The sequence below is a fragment of the Ranitomeya imitator genome, chromosome 2, assembly GCF_032444005.1.
Source record: "Ranitomeya imitator isolate aRanImi1 chromosome 2, aRanImi1.pri, whole genome shotgun sequence".
Taxonomy (NCBI): domain Eukaryota; kingdom Metazoa; phylum Chordata; class Amphibia; order Anura; family Dendrobatidae; genus Ranitomeya; species Ranitomeya imitator.
Genome location: NC_091283.1, coordinates 805,395,538 through 805,414,274, shown reverse-complemented (window position 1 = coordinate 805,414,274; position 18,737 = coordinate 805,395,538). Strand labels below are relative to the sequence as shown.

The 18,737-nt window shown below is 38.3% G+C and overlaps 1 protein-coding gene across 1 annotated transcript; it reads right to left on the bottom strand.

Annotated features, from left to right (window-relative positions):
* Positions 1–4,068: 4,068 nt before the first annotated feature.
* ZNF518A (zinc finger protein 518A) lies at positions 4,069–15,996 on the bottom strand. The gene is made up of 3 exons (XM_069753806.1): positions 15,605–15,996; positions 9,409–9,469; positions 4,069–9,148 (listed from the first exon to the last, which is right to left on the bottom strand). Exon 3 carries the CDS (start codon positions 9,094–9,096, stop codon positions 4,915–4,917), a length of 4,182 nt encoding a protein of 1,393 aa, XP_069609907.1. The 5' UTR covers positions 9,097–9,148; positions 9,409–9,469; positions 15,605–15,996; the 3' UTR covers positions 4,069–4,914.
* Between the last annotated feature and the right edge of the window lie 2,741 nt (positions 15,997–18,737).

Below are 18,737 nucleotides of genomic sequence, written 5' to 3'. Positions count from 1 at the left end.
TATGCTGACGCGACAGGCAGGACTTCTGACATAATTCTAATTTGACAGCCGGCTTCCCTAGTTAGGCAGCGGGGATCCAGCTGTTAACCAAAATAACATCGGAAATCCCGTCCAGTCTACAGAGCAGAAAAGAAGCCTCCACTCTGCATACATGACGTCAACAGAGGCTTCTAATCCCAGGAGGAACGGCGCCATACATAACAGGCAGGTAAACCACAATTACCTACCTGTTACTGCTTAGGTACTTTTTTTTATGTCCCGGATATACTCTTTAATTTAGACATACTCCTGACGAATATATTAATTTTACAGCGTTAAGGGGTTTAAAAAAAAAAATTTTAAAAGAAAAATACTTTGCATCTCGACTTCACACAAGACACTGGTTGGACTTCTATCAGTGCAAAAGTTGATGTTGGATGTGACAGGTTTAACAAGGAAAAGATGCATTCACAAAATATTTAAATTAAGTAGTCTGGCCTTAATTTATAAGTTGGCTAAAATGATGGCACTTTTGAAAAAAAGAGTGGAAAATTACTACAGTAAAGATTTTTAATTGAAAAGCAGTAATTTTGCCTTTATTGTTCCTGATGCAGGCACACTGGGTCAGTACTTTACATGAACTAACTTAGCACTGTGTCACTTATGAATTTCTACGATGCGTTCATCTAATTTTACGGAGATTATAAAATTATACTGCTTTTCCACTCCCGATTCAACAAGAAAGCTGATAATTTTCAGAACTTATGGTAAGAGTTCTAAATTAAGCAAAAGGTTAAAACTTAGGGTTCAAACCACCAAGGTGATTTTGCCACCATTCTGGTGTTAAACTGCTTGAGGAGTCTCAAAATTGTGTAAAAATGTTGCAACTTTTGGCGTTTTTACGGCAATCCTAAAACGCCAACAAATTCATCACAACGTACGTCCCAAATATGGAGAACGAGGCAACACGTTCAGACAAATGACCCCTTTATACACTCATGAAACCTTTCAGCTGCAAATAGATTTTCTCAATCATGAGAAATGCTAGAGAAAAGCTCAATGGAGCTTAACTGTCGCGTGGGTGAATAAAAGGTTAATTTTACTGTGTTGCCTCACTATCCACATTTGTTGATTGTTGGTGACTGTTAAATCAAGTCTAAAGAGGTGTGCAACCCTTCCTTTATTTTGTACCTTCTTTTATTTTGCCAGTGCTGCAGGTTTCCTTTAGGTAATTTACGCCCCAATGTGGAGTAAAGTACGACGAATGTTCAAGCAGTAGTGCACAGAAATTGAAATATGTGCCAAATTTATTAAAAACGTGAACACCTCTTAATGAATTTGGCACATCTTGTTCCAGCACTCCCCTTCTTTAAATGCCAGTTTAAAGCTATGCTCACACTCTGCATTTTTTATGTGTTTTTTCCGCAGGCGAAACCTGCTCTCTTGGCAGTAAAGAAGGTTTTGCCGAGCGCTTGCAGCGCTTTTTTTTACTGACTTTTTGTCAGGGTACATTTGTCTCTTGTGCATGCTGATAAAGTTTAGTGCATATAAAAAAAAAAAAATCCGATTCAACTTCATCAGGTTTTGGCACCAAAAATAATAATATAATAATAATAATAATCTTTATTTTTATATAGCGCTAACATATTCCGCAGCGCTTTACATTTAGCACACATTATCATCACTGTCCCAGATGGGGCTCACAATCTAAATTCCCTATCAGTATGTCTTTGGAATGTGGGAGGAAACCGGAGTGCCCGGAGGAAACCCACGCGAACACGGGGAGAACATACAAACTCTTTGCAGATGTTGTCCTTGGTGGGGTTTGAACCCAGGACTCCAGCGCTGCAAGGCTGCTGTGCTAACCACTACGCCACCGTGAAGCAAAACCTGATGCCTACATTTTTTGTACTACCCATTGCTTTCAATAGGTGAAAAACACTGAAACGCAGCTCTTTGACAAAACAGTCAGGGAAAATAAAAACAAGGCGTGTGCATGAGATTGCTGAAATTTGATAGACTTGGTGGCATTGTGAAACGCAGCTGACAAATTTGCATTAAAAACCGCTGCAAGAACCGCAACGTGTGAACATAGCCTTAATGAATCGAGCCCTGTATATGCTTTATATCAAACTGGTAATCAACAGCATCCAATGTCGTTATAAAAATGTATGGTGAAGATCACTAAAAAGGTGCAACAGCGAGAGATTTAAAAAAATAAGTGAACATTTTTAGGACAGGTTTACGAACAGAACATGCCACAATTCTGTATGAAATTAGCCCACAATTCTGGAGTACCTTATATCTAGTAATGATTTACACCAAAAACAACAAATAAAAGGTGTGGTCAAATGTTTATTAAAAACATATTAATTAAAAGGTTTGTGCCAGTTTTTGGTGAAAAAAAATTCTCAAAAATGAGGTCTCATTCGGGAATCCTTTTTTTTGCATACGAGGAAAAAAAATGGTCTATTTTTAAACAGCATGATAGACCCAGTTTTCATCCCTTTTTAGATCCATATGTACATTTTTAACATCAGTGTGACTTTTTTTTTTTAATATGAAAAAAAATCTAAATGTTCAAGCAAAAATGAACAGCACCCAAAAAACTTACTGATGGCATCCATGTGCTGTTTATCTTTTTCACCAACCCATTAAATGGATGAGTTTGACTCAGGACTCAGATCAAAAGTGAACGTTTAAATTTTTTTTTTTTTTAAGTCTTCAAACCAACCAAACCACACAGACATGTGAACAGCAGCATAGACTATGACAGGTACGTGATTTATCCATTAAACCATGGATGGAACACGTATATGAAAAATGGATATACTTCGGGTGGTGTAAAGCGTGTCTGAAAATTTACCATATTTATTTATCACCTAGCTTAAAACTACTGTGAAAAATTTGTGGTTCGTGACTCAAGACTTTACTACGTTTACAGTGACACTGCAACCTGTGCATATGTGCACACGTTCCAGATTATTTGCGTTTTTTTAGCGTTTTTGCGCTATAAAACCGCAAATAATCTGCATACATTAAGCATCCCATCATTTAATAATGGAATCCGCAATTTCTGTGCACATGATGTGCGTTTTTCCACATGAAAAACGCATTGCGGAAAAATAATGAACCTGTTCATTAATTTTGCGTTTTTTTCGCGGATTTCCCACTGTCTAATGCATTGGGAAATGTCTGGGAAAAACCACGCAAAAACCGCGCAAAAAAAACACATGCGGATTTCATGCGGAAATCTTGGCAGAAATGTCCGGATTTCCACAGGAATTTTCTGCATGAATTCCTGAACGTGTGCACATAGCCTAACACTTACGGTACATCTTCTGAGCCTAGGCTGTGCTCCCACTATCAGTTTTTGACAAGGCATATTTTTTGCTGTGAATTGGATTTATAGAAATCTGAAAGCCTCGTTTTCTCTCATCATAAACTGACTTGCGGTGCGGGTTTTAAATTTGCAACATGTTGATTTCTTAAGAGTACGCTGAATTTTATGTGCAAAATTTTCCCCACAAAATTGCATTAGAAGCAGAAAATTCACAGCTAAAAATGCATACACGTCTTTTAATGCAATTCCACTGCTGAAACGACGCTTGTGATCTGCACAGGACTGTCAAAACCAAATACCAGAGAGTATCAAAAACAAAGCAGCTTTACAGCATGACCTACCAAAAAAGACAAAAGTCGCAATGCCAAAAAAGCATATGAAAAAAAAAAAAAGAGGCAACATAACATCAAAAACGCAAATACTCAGTCAGAACGTAGCCTAAAGGAACACTTGAAAATGAGAACTTAAAGAGCTAAAACAAAAAGCAGCCAAAGTAACATACAAAAGCAAAAAAAAAGTGTAGATAAATAAATTAAACAAACTGTTTGCTACAATGCTATCTATATTATTTATGGATTGCTTTGCACTGACTTTCGTAGCATCTTTTGTGATGTTTCTTTACTACTTATAAATTGAAATGTCCGGTTGTACTTAATTTGTATATCATTACATATTAAACTAAAATATTGAATGCAAGTAAAGGATATCCTTTTAAAACTAAATAAATGAGACCATTGAAAATAGACTTCAATGTTGTTCGGGACTAAAAACATGATCATCTTTTAATAGACAAACTAAAAATAAAAAATAAAATTGTATTTGCACAATAGGTTGGCAAAAATAACCAGATGCACATATACAGCCATTCACAATAATTCACTTTTAATATCCATGAAAAATTAGCAATGTAAGCATATCAATTTCTTGGCAAATCATGCTCTCTATTTACAACTGAACAAAAAAAGAGAAAAAGTCAGTCATTAGATTACCCGATTTTGTGTGAAAAAGAAAAAAAAAATTTATCTGAAACACAATTAGAATGCTTTGTCTTTTTCCAAGGCTTTTTGTCCATGTAGTACTGATATCCAATTTTTGCGGAAAAAAAAAAGAGAAGTGTACATGGGACATAAGACAATGCTGTAAGAATGTACACAGTACACACCTGACTGAATATGTACCACGATTGCAGATTTCGAACATTTATACATGGCTTTGTAAACAAGTTGTGCACTGTTAGATCTACAAACAGTGGATTTAGTCAATCACGTACTTAAACTCGCTCATGTCATTTCCAGTTACTCAATACTACATATGCCAAAAAAGACTGAAAAAAAAAAATCTGTTGATTGTTTACTGTACAATTCACACAGCATTTACTTTTTAAAAAGGTCATAAAAAATGAGAAAAGAATTACAAGAAAAAAAAAATCTTAATCAGAAATCGAGGGGGGGAATATTTGCAATACATATCTGTACAGCAACATACTGAACTGGATTCTCGTGTAGGAAATATTGAGTATAAGACACAAAAATGCTCTTTATAGGAAAACAAAGAAACTGCAATAGTAGTTTTTAAAGTCAAACGTAAAACTGCTAAAACAATTTGTTCCAATCTTTTGTGGCTTCCATTAGATGTCTTTGGCCATGTCCAACCCATTCATCCTGATTGTCAAATATCCGACCACAAAACCAGCAGTTGAATTTAGCTTGAAGGTTGTTCGGAGGTGTATTTTTCACAATTTTGTAATTGTTCTTACTAGTTTTTTTTAAGGTTAACTTGAGCACAAATCTCTCCTTTACGGGGCTCACAGGTTTTCCCCGCCGATGACGCCTTCCAGTTAGTCCATCAACAGAACTGAACAGTTCGGACTCCAACAAAGCTTCAAGTGTTCTTTTAGACAGTGACACTTTCAGAACATGTCCATTGAATTTGGAGATGGTTCTCATTAGGTTATCAACTTCGGGAACATCGACATCTGGATGGTTCAAAACGACGACTGGCTGATCTCTTTGTGGATACTTTACAGGTTGATTAGCATTGAAAGGATAAAGTCTTAATGTCCTTACAATTTCTTTAGAAATTGTTGGTAAAGGATCCTCTGGAATACTCTCCACGTCGACTTCACTTGCATATGACTTCGCCTTGCATTTTCTATGCAGCATTTGCTTGCGGGGCACATCAACCAAGACATCAACCACTCTTTTCTTTGTCTTAAATTCGAAGTCGGCTTCATAGCTGCCAGAGTCTGAAGCTTTACGTTTACAAGTCTTGTTTTTAGAGCTTAAAGGATTCATGTTACTTTGCTTATATCTCAATTTAGATAATTTTGAACTTCCAGAAGAAGAAGGTAGTGAAACTGAATTATCATCACTTGCGGAATGAAAAGTTTCATCAGCTTGAACAGAGCTGGAACTGGATCTCAGACAAAGCTGGTTTTCCATTGGTTTACCCTGCAAAGAATTGGAATTGTTGACTTTGTTTGCAGGTGTTTTACCACCATATTCATTGAGCGCACTTATGTCTTCCTCCTTAATGGATGCTGAGGGAGGTACATTGATTTCATTTCTACTCTTTAAGAAAGCAGGCTGCTGCCCATCATCGGGTTTCTTTGGTAGGAGTTTCTGGCCAATTCGGTTTAACTGAATAGGAGTCTGGGTATTTGTAGACAAATTTTTTGGTAAAACATAATTTAGAAGTACTGCTTGTTTTCCATCCGGCAAAATGGCATAAACCGGCTGTTTCTGGAGCGAATCAGGTTGTTTATTACCTTCCAAACCATGGGCTTGTGTTCTTGAAGCATCAGTATTTAAACAATATTGAAGGACATTCAGGTTTATTGGAAGCTTACCTCCCACAGCTGATCCAGAAACAATGCTCGCGGGAATATTATTTGAGGAAGCATTCACGATTGGTTTAAAGCCGTGAGGCACCGTAGGGCGCTGCAATCTGGGAAGTGCCATTTTGCCTAAATTGTTCACTGTACCAATCACCTGCTGTTGGTTTCCATTGGACACATTTCGTATAGTACCAAAAGGTCCATTAGCAATAGTTAGTACCATGCCAGGTTTTGTGTTAACCATGACTGGAGTATTAAATCTGTTCCCAGTTGAAAACGTTGCGGTACTGGACGTGTTTGTCTGACTTGAAATAATTTTCAAACCAGATTGGTTAGTTGGTACAATCGGCAGCACAAACCGATTTGAACCAGATGGATACAAAACAGGGTTTGCTTGCGGCATTCCAGAAAGTTGTGAATTATGATACAGCTGGAAAGGTACTGGACCACTTGCGGGCTTTGCCATGCAAATCATTTTGTCTTTTGCAAGTTGCTGGTTAACTATTGCATCAGAGTGCGTTTTCAGAAGCTCACTCACTCTTGTGGGTTGAGAAAGTCTAATACTGGATCCGGGAGATACTGGTTCCTGTTTTAAGAATACAGACGATGGTGTATTACCATTTTGTTGACGGTTATCAAATTTTGGAATAGGGCTTGACAAAGGTTGTACAGGGCTCGACAATGGCTGTTTTGAAAAGGTAAACGCATTACCGACGGGATGTGGGCTTGGGGAGTTCACCATGTTAATTTTATCATTTAACCGTTTATTGTCCTGCAGCATGTTGTGCAGGTATGTATTTTTTACAACGGGTTTTGGATCCGATGGTCGATTTTGCAAAGAGAATACTGATGTAATCCTTGGCATGAATGATACATTTTCAGGCTTATTAGGCTCTGCTGGTCTTGGCATTCTGTTGTTCATTTGAGCATGTCTTACTGGAAAGTCATTTTTAGAAATGTAGTTGGGACTTGTACCAGGAAAAATCCCAAGACCACCTGGTGCTGAAGCACGCAACATTGGATTCAAGTTTTTGCCACCGTAAAAACTCTTAGAAGTTTTTGGCCCGCCAACTTCATTATTTTGTTGGGATCTGACCAAGAAGCCAGTAGTTGGGTCTATACTTGGACGAACTGCTCCAGCGGATGGATTAATTTTATCACTAGAAGATTCATACGTGTGATCAGTGTCGAAGAACTGCTGCTCGTTAATGTTGTACTCTGCGGGTTCCTCTTTAATTTTCTGCCCAAATTCAGAAGTGGAGGATGAATTGGCTTTATTAACAATATTCACATTTTTATGTATTGGTTCATGATATTGTTGCCTGCTAGCTGTAGGAGTCAGCTTAGACATAGATTCGTTTTTTCTTGCCATTAGAGAACCAAGAGCAGTTGTTAAGTTTCGCAATGACCCTGGTTGTTTCTCTACTGGAGCCACCGGAGAAGAAGCCGGAAGGGAAGGCGGTTTATATGATGGCGTTGAACGATTATCTTTAGTGTTAGAAGATGCTCCATATGATCCTTGCATAGGGCCCTGAGAGAAACGTGGCAAACTGTTTGATAACTGAGGTGATGGCTGTGTAGTATTTGTAGCCTGCTTATTTGTTGGCAATAATTTAATAACAAGGTTTTGCTTCCCATTGACCATCTTGTAGCCCACAAAGGTTGCGGTATAATTTGCCGGTACTGTAATTTTGTTGTTTTTCACCATCAGTACAGTGGGACCATGAACGGCATTTTGCAAAAGACCCATGTTTCCTTGAGTAACTGCATCTTCCTTATTACACTGTATTGTGGTTACAGAAGAATTTCCATCATTTACAGTTTGAGCAGCTTCAGCGTTATATCTGGGAAGGTTTGGATGTTGGTTTTTATCTACAAATTTTTGCTGAAACCTACTAGTGTTATCATTGCCGTCTCCAATCTTTTCCAGGACAGGGTTGTTGCCATCATGCCTCCATGGTGAATTATCCTGACTTTCAGGTGGATTTCTTTTCATGACAAGCTTTAGTCCAGGATTTGCCTGTACCATATGTGCCTTGGAACTGTCCTGTCCAAGATCGTCTTTTGGAAGAATTTGCTCTCTGTGCCTCGCTAGGATGTGTCTTACTATAAAATCTTTCCGCAATGCGCTGTAATTGCAGTACTGACAGCTAAATGGCATCATGGTACTGTGTCCCTGAAGATGTCTCTGAAACTCAATTTTTGAGTAGCTGATGTGATTGCACTTTTGACATGCAAACTCTATTCCGTTGTGCCTGTGAATGTGTTGCACAAACGTTCCAACATCTCTGGTCGAAAATCTGCATTTTGAACAGTTGAAATGGCCATTAACACAGTGCATAACTGTGAAATGTTTCGTTAAGCCCAGCAAGGTATATAAAAAGTTATTGTTACATATTTCACATTTTACTAGTGCACTCCGATGAGTTTTTCTATGTTGTTTAAATTCCTGAAAATCGTTTGCGGTGAAGTTACACATCTCGCAGGGATAGAGGGGCAGCTCTCCATTGTGACTTATCAGGAAGTGTTTTTGAAGATCGTTTGGACTGTATCGGATTCCATTTTTGCATTTCTGGCAAAAGAAGTGAAGAACCTTTGCAGCTATATTGGCAGAATCATCGTCTAGGTTTGGTTCTGTTTTAATTTCAGTGTTTTCCTCGTCGAAGTCATTTAGGATTCCTTTAGCAAATGATTTTCTGGCTGTCTGTTTCTTGCATGGCGACTTGGACCCCATTTCGGCCATGTCGCTTAAATCGCTTTCTTCCTGTGAAAGGTTTTCCCCCATTCCATGCATGATCCTTTCATTTACAGAAAACGATGAGGATAGAGTGTTTAGTTCGCCGGAAGCAAAAGCGTTCCTGCTGAAGTCCCATGGAGCATCTTTTGAAGACGCTGATCCTTCATTGTCCATAAAATAGTCTTTATTGGGTGATCTCATTGTAAGAGATGATCCTTTTAGAAACGCGATTCAAAACGGTCATTCAAGTGACCTTTGGAAAAAAAAAAAAAAAGAAAAAAAAATTAAAAACCTAACAGTAACATACTATAAAACTAATTTACCCATAATATGCAGCAATAATAATTGTTCAAGTTAATTATTTACAAAATGTATAAAACATTAAAAAAACAAACACAGGCTAAACACTTATTTTAACTAAAATATATATTTTTTTAAAAAGGTAATGTTTGGGAATAAATTAAGTTAGCAAGAAAATAATTTATTAAACCCCTTTGACAATACGCAACTTACCTAAGAAAGCATCATGCTCTTTATAAATCCAGAGTTATATTTCTGAGTAAGAACCAAGAACCTAAAACAGGGAAAGAAATGAAAAACTATCAAAACAATGAAGATCAGTTACGTGACAAAGTTAATCAAACAACTATCAATTTACGGTGGATTTTTACCCATAATGAGACATGTCTCCCTATTAATATATTTCTAGAACATGTTTTACTATTACAACCCAAAAGAAATAAGTTTCTATCCATTAACGCTGAAGCAGAAATTTCAATAAAGCAATGACATAACATTTACATAAATTTCTCCCCATTCCAGCAAGTGTATCGGCCGAGGAGCAATTTGTAATGCAATGACATTAATGTAATGTTTTAATTTATTCGCATCTTAAAATAAGAACAAAAAAAGAACCCAATTGCATAGTAAAATATGCAGTTATGAAATAATGCAGACCAGATGTGCAATATAGAAAATGCTAAAAATATATACAACTAAAAAACACCACATTAAACATTTTAATTTTAGATTGTTTTACTTTTTTTTTTTCTTAAATATAATTAAAACTTTTCAAATCATTACTACAGGGAAGCAAGGACACCAGCTAGCAGGGAAAAAAAAGGACAAGCCTTTCTGTAAATAAAATAATAAAACGCAAATGGAATTTAAAACCTAATGGGGAGAAGAATTAACACTTAAAACATCTTTAATAGAGCAATGTCCCCACCCTTAATGACCCCACCCCTCGCATTTCTTATTAAATTAACTGGTGACTTCAAAAGCTTGCATTGATCATTCAAAGCTCAGACCATAAAAGCCCATATAAAAATAGCCAAGCTAGGATATAAATATTACAGCAGTAGTCGACCAACTCAACTTTATTTAAACAGACCAAAAATATATTATATTCATAACACCAACTAAAAGCAAAGCAGCAAAATAGATCAGAAATGATGTCAGAATTGAGCTCTTAAATAAACAATATTAAAAAGAAGTTAAAGCATTTATCACAGAATGGCCCGAGATTTTAGGATGCGTAGTGCAAAATTATACACCAGCCAAGGAAGCACTTGGATCAACATCAACGAGCAAATGCAAATTTTTGCAGTGAGCAATGTTTATGCCCCGGCAAAGCCACTGACAGCCAAGCAACACCCAGTACTGATGTGTAAAAAAAAAAAAATCCTACATGAAAATGCAAACTGGAAGACAAACCGGTCTATACTGGACTGGATAACACTAAGTCTAGTAAAATAAATGAACTATTAAACTAAGAAAAATAAAAAAAATGAATATTTATATACAGAAAAAAAAGGTAGCAAAAAAGGTAAAATATTAGTACTAGAAAAAAAAAATCTTACATGAAATTGCAAACTAGAAGACTGACTGGTCAATGCTAGTTAACAGTATGAGACTAGTACTAGGTGTATATATATATATATATATATATATATATATATATATATATATATACACACACACACAATTAAAAAATACAATAAAAAATTAAAATATATTTCTAAAAAAAAATCTAAATAAAAGAGAAGACTCATCTTGTAAATTCCAGCAACAGTCATGTAATAGGGCACTTATATATAAGTGAGGAATATATAATGACTAGCACAAGGCTTGGAATTACCCTGATTAGGTCACCACGGCAAAGTGATTTTTCAGATAAAAGTTTTAAAAAAAAAATATTGCAATGTTATTTTTTTTGTCCTAGCACTTTACATACTTAAAAAAAAAATGCTATACATATTTAAGCCTTGACTCAAATTTGTTTCAATTACAAGGAGTAACGGGCACGCTACAGCTCCTTCTCAGATTCACCTAAAAAAAGGACCCCTCGCCAGATTTCAATGTATTCAATGTCAAGTATCTTAAACCTGATGGAGCAGTTGTGCACACTGTGAAAATCAATGTGAAAACGGCCGTTTAATCCTGACGTTAAGATGATCATTTTAAAACTGCCAATCTGAATATCAGGCAATATATAAGGCCTATTCATACAGACATACTGACACAGATTATCAAATTAAGTACACCAGCCTCATCAGGTCTAAGATCTATGGATGCAGCTTGTATTGTGAATCCTGACAAGATCCACTTTATAGGTTATATTATAAACGCAATTCACCGGGGTACAATATCCCATTAGATTTTGGTATATTTTTACCTATCATAATTCAAGTGATATGTATTGAAACGTATAAAATTGGTAATCATTCTGCAATTATTGTTACTGTATAGGCTGGTAAATATCTTACGAGTGGACACTTTTCTTATTAAAAAAAAAAACCTTTCACTAAGCTGTCAAGAGTGGTAATTACATTGTAATGTTTCTTGTACTTTTAGGATTTACAATATTTAATACCCATTTATAATATTAACACATTTATAAACATATTTTATTGGATTAATATGTTGTCGCTTCTTTGCATTATTTTGATTTCTATCAAAGGCAAAGTCAGACGGGAAAGAAAAAAATTTTACTTAACGTTACCTTATAAATATATTTATGCTACCTTATAAATACAGATAGATAAGATTAGATAACATTTAAGTAGATCTTCTAAAATTGTTTTCCCCTTTGATGTTACCATAATTAAAAGAAAAAAAATGGTGCAATGAGGCGTCAACATATCAATCAAATGAAAATGTCGTGAATTACAGACGTATTATTTGACTAACTTGACTCCAAATGAAATTCAATCTGGTATTTCACCAAAAATAAATGGTTTCTATATATAACCATAACCTGCTTTGTTCAGTATCTGCTATATATATAAAAAAAAAAAAAAAAAATCACTTTTTACTTCCCTCCATAACAACAATCAATACATAACACATGCATCTGAATTTGTAACTTTTTGCTCGCAGTTAAAGGGGTTGTCCACCACTAGGACAACCTCTTCTTGAACTAAAATGTTTGACCCTGATAAAATAAAAAAAATCCCTATACTCCCCTGCCATGCCTTTCTTCGTGGTCCCGGAGTTCTGATGCGGTGGAATGACACGTGGTGCCCGGCGCCCAGTCAGAGCTGGCGTCACTGTCTCCGAACAAACTGAACATAAAGAGGAAGTCCAGGCTGCAACCGCTCCCGGACTTCCTCTTCATGTTCAAGCCGTACGAAGGTGGAGACAGTGACGCCAGCTCTGATTGGGCGCCGGGCACCACGTGTCATTCCACCGCATCAGAACTCCGGGACCGTGAATGCCGACATCGCTGGAATGGCGCCAGCACAGGAGGTTAGAACAAGTTTTTATTTTCTCGGGGCCAAACATTAAGTTCAAGAAGGGGTTGTCCTAGTGGTGGACAACCATTTTAAGTATGCTGAAGGCGGCCATGCAATGCAGATTGGATCTGGTACAATGCATCTTGCAATTTTGCAGTACAAATTGCTGGTAGGGAGGAGAATCCTTCCCAATCCTGCAGTTACTACATTAACTGGTTAAATTTTTCAAAGGAAACCGCTGCAACATAGCAAAAGAAGAAGGACTACGCACAAGAAAATGCCTGGTCATTAGTGCACTGTAAACCCGGCCAGCCCTGCACTAAGTGCACTTTGAACAGACTGTGATGTAAAAAGAAGCAAATGTTGACTCTTGCTCGCAGTTATTTATCATAAGCAGGCTGTGTTCAGACTTATACAGAAATGCTTATAGCCCAGAGAGAGGGGCACTCAAACATGGCCCCCACTCCACCACTGCTTCTATAAAGGCCGCCTTATCTACTGCTTTCCCTAAAACGACCCCTCCACCCTCATTTGCCAAAAAAAAAAAAAAAAAACAATTGTTAAAACTTGGGGTAAAATAAAACGCTCTAATATCTTAAAAAAGTAATGTATTTTATTTTTTGCAAGAATTTGAAAAAGCCTTTATATTTATAGTGGGTGACTCGTTCAGGTAAAAAGGAAAAAAACTCCAATCTAATTTAACATTTCATGGGGTGATTACCAATGAAGATCTCCCCCCCCCCCCCAAAAAAAAACAAAACAATATCGCAGTTGACTCTCCCTCTCCCTAACACTGCTTATCACAGAAAGGGGTGTCTGACAATCAAATACACCAGAATTGCAAGTTACTTTCCCTAGCCAACCTCCTCTCCCCCCAAAAAAAATAAAATATATATAGTATATATATATATATATATATATATATATATATATATATATATATATTTTTTTTTTTTTTTTTTGGGGGGGGGGAGGTTGGCTAGGGAAAGTAACTTGCAATTTTGGTGTATTTGATTGTCAGACACCCCTTTCTGTGATAAGCAGTTTTAGGGAGAGGGAGAGTCATCAGCGATATTGTTTTATTTTTTGGGGGGAGGGGGGGAATCTTTGTTGGTAATCACCCCCTGAAATGTTAGATTAGATTGGAGTATATATATATATATATATATATATATATATATATATATATATATATATATATATATATATATATATATATATATATATATATGGCTTTCGGGGTACTTTGGCCACTGTGTACCCGCCTTTCAACCACAGCCCAATATCCTGTTCTAGGGGAGAACTCGAGAGGGAAACCGAAGAGCTCTTGGGGCACGACGAGAGGCAATGGCATTCTTATTACTCATTGGATAACCTCAAATTTTGAGGCCCCAATCACCCAATGAAAGTGACTTTGTAAAAAAAAAAAAGTCACTTTCATTGGGTGATTGGGGTCTCGAAATTTGAGGTTATCCATTGACTAATAAGAATGCCATTGCCTCTCGTCGTGCCCCAAGAGCTCTTCGGTTTCCCTCTTGAGTTCTCCTACCTAGAACGGGATATTGGGCTGTGGTTGAAAAACGGGTACACAGTGGCCAAAGCACCACGAAAACGTATTTTTTTGGGGGGAGGGGTTACAAAAGGGGGGCAAAAAGAGCAGGAAAAGGGAACAATTTCAAAATCAACATCTATTATAATTAATGGGCATGCTGCAGATGCCCGATACCAAAAAACACAATGGATACAGATTTTATTATAAAGGGGAGCGATGGGGCGCCGGCGATGGTTGGGTTTGAAAACTGGGTCAACTTCTAAGCAAAGAATACCAATGGTGTCATCAAAATAGCCGGTATGCAAAAATATAGGATTCATTGTAATGGAGGGCACTTGGATTAGAAAAACAAGAGAATTTTTAAGCAACAGATGCCAATGACGTCCATTATACTCAATGGGTGCCCTTCAATTGATCGGTACCAAAATAATAAAAAAGAAAAAGAAAACAACAAATGTAGCTTTTATATGGGGGACATAAAAAGAGGGCAATTTCAAAGTGCTGGAAATCAATAACGGGCCGACAGTTGTTTGGTACCAAAAAAAACCACAATGAATGCAATTAAAATGGGGGGGCACTTGGGAGTGGGAAACTTGGGGTACTTTCATAGTAATGGATGCCAATTATACTCAATGGGTGACCTTCAAGTGCCCGATACCAAAAACACAATGGATCGTAAGGGGCGCCGGGGGGCACCGTCATAGCATTGGCACTGCGGCCACCCAGGACGTCGCTTTCGTGCTATAAAGGGTTATGGGGTCACGCGAAGACCCCCCTACACCCCAATTAGCCCTAACGAGCCAGAAGATCATTCGCTGATCGATTTAGGTATGCAAATAGATAAAGCTGCCAATATTACAGAGCAATAACAAAATAATAAAGTGCACAGTGACATGCAGGTGGAGATCGTGCAGTCCCAGCTTTTGTGAGGCAGCAGGAGAATGGCTGCAGGGATGCAGGGGGCACAGCCATTGCACCAGGCACGGTGTGCACCACCAGCCATCTCTGCAGGCAGCGTGCACGGTGCTGGGGAGCAGCCGGCACAATGCTGGGGAGCAGCACACGGGGGATGTGGGGAGCAGGCACGGCGGAGGGACACCGGCGCCCCTCATGTGACTGCTCTCACATAAAGGAGTGCGGCCATTTCGTGGGGCGTCATCCGTGCGGGCGCTGCCCGGGTCCCCTCTGCCGTCCCCGGGGGGTTCCCGTTCTCCGCCGTCGCTAAGTTTCCCAACTTTCGCTAACTTTACCGGGCACTATTTAACCGTTTCCCCCCGTCCGACATTACCCCCTCCGCCCACGTCCACTGTTACAAAGTCAACCGAACTTTCCATCTCACCCAGCGCAAGCGGAATCCCCGCCCTCTCCCGTGACAAGCGCCGTCTGCTATGCCCGCGCCAAGGCGGTAAATAAAAATTACCTCGTTTTTTTCCCCCTCTTCATATGCTGCCCGAGTCACCGTTGGCGGCCATGACACTTACATCCGGGGATTGTCCTGGTTTCGGTAGACCTAAAATGGACTCCCAAGCAGAGACGGCGGAGGGATCCGCGCTCCACCTCATCTGTGTGAGGAGGCCCGCTCTCCCCTAGAATCATTGTTGCATAGAGCCAATGCGTGTTGCGTGTGTCATGTCCACGATCGCAGACACGCAGGGATTCCTCTCTCACCGGCTGCAGGAGCTTCTCTGCTGCCTACAGCCATTGTTTTGTGCAGGATCATCCACATTGAATGAATGCACAGGGCACAAAACAGTGTTCAGTGCTGGAACTATTTGTCATCAAGTGCTTCTTCCTGTGTATGCAAAACGCCCTGAGGAGAGTCAGGGGGACCATGAGGCAACATGGAGCCCTCACATGCACTGCATGCCCCACTCACATGCACTGCATGCCCCACTCACATGCACTGCATGCCCCACTCACATGCACTGCATGCCCCACTCACATGCACTGCATGCCCCACTCACATGCACTGCATGCCCCACTCACATGCACTGCATGCCCCACTCACATGCACTGCATGCCCCACTCACATGCACTGCATGCCCCACTCACATGCACTGCATGCCCCACTCACATGCACTGCATGCCCCACTCTCCACAGTCTCAGGGGAGACTTTCACACTTTACCTCACATTTACTTTTTAGATGTCAATGTTGGTTGACATTTTGAATCCATGACTTAACACTTTCATTAATTAGATAATTTCTCAGGTTTTTTTTTTATATTTATTTTTTTTAATTATTTTTACTAAATCCAACGTGTTTGTAGCGATTTATAAAAAAAAAAAAAGGCAAAGCAAAACACTTCGGTAAATGAGATAATTACCTCTACGACCTAAAATAAAGAGGACATTTTGCCAAGAGTTGTTACTGCAAATTTATTAAATTAACGAAGAGAAAAAAAAAAAGGCAAATAGGAAGGAAAACGTCATAGGGTTGTGACGGATGGTTTTCGAACAGTCATTATTTCTCCATACGTGCACACATAGAAAGTCAGAGAGATAGATTATAGATAGGTAGATAGATGATGGATTAGATAATAAAAACAGAGAGAAGTGAAACCTGCCATAAAGACCACCTCTTTGAGAAGACCATTCCTTATCCATGACAGATTTCCTGTTACTGATTTTTGCCACATGTTAAGGATAATCTCCAACTTTTTTTGGAGAAGACCACCCATAGAAAGACCACTTTTCAATGCAATTTTCAGTAGTGATTGGTAAAGGCTTCTACAATCTATCTAATCTACAGTATATATATATATATATATATATATATATATATATATATATATATATATGGATAGATTAGATAGATGCACAGATATTGATCTGTATATCAATGTATGTACATGCACATGGATAGATAGATAGATGATAGAAGGTTTTACTTGTATTTATCTATCCATCCATGTGCATGTAGATACATGGATAGACAGACATAGATAAATAGATAGTCCAAGGTCAAAATTTATAAATGTTTTATTGACCCATGTGGTGTTTCATTCCAAGTGTGGAAGTTTCTCAAGCTTCAGAAAGTTCCACATTTGGAACAGAACCTCGCCATCTCATTTGGTCAATAAACCACTTATACGTTTTGACCTTGGAGTGCTGCCTCTATTTTTCTGGATACTATCAAGGTTTGGTTTTGCATGGGGGGCTTTGCACCGGCTGTCTCTTTTTTTGGCTGCTGCTACTGCTGCACCAATTTCTCAATTTTAGATATGAGATAGAAAGATAAAGACCCTCAATCTATCTATCCATGTATCTATCTAATATCTATCTATGTGCATATACATACATGGATATAGGTAGATAGGCCTATCTATCTATGTATGTACATGCACAGAGATACTCAAGACAGATACAAAGATAGAGGATTTTACTATCTAACTATCTGCCTCTATCCATGTGCATAGCCATACATGTAGAGATAGAAAGATATGAGATAGATAGATAGATAGATAGATAGATAGATAGATAGATAGATAGATAGATGAACCTCATAGATAGAAAATAGATAGATGAGCCTCATTGATAATTTCTGGGTCCATCTGGGTTTTTGGAACGTAAGAAAAAGTTCTTCACCCTTCGATTTTTCTTCCAGTCTAAAAACCAACACAAAATAGAAGCCTTATGGACTCTATAATAGTCAGTGGGGCCCCAGTGCTGCCATGTACATCAGTAATACAACAAACCTGTTTTGCATATGAATTGCGTTTGGCTACATTCACACTTCCATTTAGAGGAAGAGACATAGTATTCAGCTTATTATGCTGAATTCACAGAGCATTGTTTTTGTGATGTGTTTAACACCATTTTTTTTAGGTTAAACACTGTAGCTAGAAGTTATTGAAATGGTGTATACAGGGGGGAAAAAAAGTATTTAGTTAGCCACCAATTGTGCAAGTTCTCCCACTTAAAAAGATGAGAGAGGCCTGGAATTGACATCATAGGTAGACCACAACTATGAGAGTCAAAATTGAGAAAACAAATCCAGAAAATCACCTTGTCTGATTTGGCAAGATTTATTTTTCAAATCATGGTGAGAAATAAGTATTTGGTCATTAACAAAAGTTCATCTCAATATTTTGTTATATATCCTTTGTTGGCAATGACAGAGGTCAAACGTTTTCTGTAAGTCTTCACAAGGTTGGCACACATTGTTGGTGGTATGTTGGCCCATTCCTCCATGCAGATCTCCTCTAGAGCAGTGATGTTTTGGGCCTGTCGCTGGGCAACACAAACTTTCAACTCCCTCCAAAGGTTTTCTATGGGGTTGAGATCTGGAGACTGGCTTGGCCACTCCAGGACCTTCATATGCTTCTTATGAAGCCACTCCTTCGTTGCCCTGGCGGTGTGCTTGGGATCATTATCATGCTGAAAGACCCATCAACGTTTCATCTTCAATGCCCTTGCTGATGGAAGGAGGTTTGCACTCAAAATGTCACGATACATGGCCCCATTCATTCTTTCATGTACACGGATCAGACGTCCTGGTCCCTTTCCAGAGAAGAAGCCCCAAAGCATGATGTTGCCACCCCCATTCTTCAC